This window comes from Pelophylax lessonae (genome assembly GCF_965119305.1).
Source record: "Pelophylax lessonae genome assembly, chromosome: 2".
Classification (NCBI taxonomy): domain Eukaryota; kingdom Metazoa; phylum Chordata; class Amphibia; order Anura; family Ranidae; genus Pelophylax; species Pelophylax lessonae.
In genome coordinates this window covers 80202133-80203339 of record NC_138769.1, presented here as the reverse complement: position 1 = coordinate 80203339, position 1207 = coordinate 80202133, and the positions used below count along the sequence as shown (strand labels likewise).

Genomic DNA, 1207 nt, shown 5'->3' with positions numbered 1-1207 from the left:
AGGCCGACCGGTGTCACTGGGGGATTTTTGCACGCGGAATGTTTGTATGATGTGTGGCGATGCTTACATGCGTCTGAAAGGGACTATACGTTCTTCTCCTCCAGGCATCGCTCTTACTCACGTATAGACCTGTTCGCTGTAGACCTATTTCTTCTGGGACAATCTACCTCCTCGGTGGTCAAGGACATCACATGGTCAGACCATGCGGCAGTCTAATTGACCATCAAGGAGGGAACCCCCTTCAAACCTGCATATGTTTAGCGTTGTGATAATAAGATCCTGCAAGACCCTAAATGCTATGCCCGCATACATGACAGTCTTCGGGAGTTCTTTGAACTTAACTCCTCCTCATTGTCTGACCCTTGGGTGCTGTGGGGGGCACACAAAGCCTTCATTAGAGGTGTGTGCATCCAGCAGTGCGCTCGGGCCAAGAGACTGTGGCACTCGAAATTGAACTCACTTCTTACTCAAATACGTATTCTAGACTCCAAAAACAAACACTGCATGCTTTGGCCAATCATCAGCAATCAATGCACTGCAACAGCTGAGTGCATTATGGAGCACCCCATTTGTTTATGTGTTCAGTGAATGCACAAACAGCTGATTTTTAAATCAAACTTACGTTTGACTCAAACACAGAGCCCATCTCTACTGCCCTCCTCCCTGTAAACTGACCATAGTTTATCATGGCTGCTGAGCCTTGACACCATGGTCAGTTTACATGCCTCCATCATCCGTAGCTCTCCTGTCCTCCTCTGCCCTCTCTCCCCTCCCTGCCTGTCTATTGCTATGCAGTGGCAAATAGCGCTTTGCACCATATACAAACACTCCCAGTGCGCTAAACATTGGGAAATGGCAATGAAACTCACTAACAGGTGGTATTATACCTCTCATAGACTAGCGGGCTTCTCCACAAACTACTCTCCCCTATGCTGGCGTGACTGCGGCCACACGGGGACCTTACTGCACATTCTCTGGGGTTGTCCAGCAATCATCAGTTTATGGCACAACATATTCCGATTCATAGCCTTGCATACTGGGTGCCTTAACACTAGGGATGATCGAACTTTTGAAAAGTTTGGTTCGACCAGAACACCCGAATTTCCCGAAAGTTTGGTTCGGATTCCAGAACCCCATTGAAATCAATGGGACCCGAACTTCTGGAATCAAAAAGCACCATTTTAAAGCCCTAAAACCCAATAAATGC

The 1207-nt window shown here is 47.6% G+C and overlaps 1 protein-coding gene across 1 annotated transcript in view; it reads right to left on the bottom strand.

Annotated features, from left to right (window-relative positions):
• Positions 1 to 296: 296 nt before the first annotated feature.
• Positions 297 to 1207, bottom strand: part of LOC309546622 (uncharacterized protein) — a gene marked incomplete at both ends in the record, with an annotated part of 18795 nt that continues 17884 nt past the window's right edge. The window contains one exon of the mRNA XM_082246361.1: positions 297 to 369. Within this exon, the coding sequence (XP_082102487.1) occupies positions 297 to 369 (73 nt within the window). The remainder of the gene's footprint in view (positions 370 to 1207) is intronic.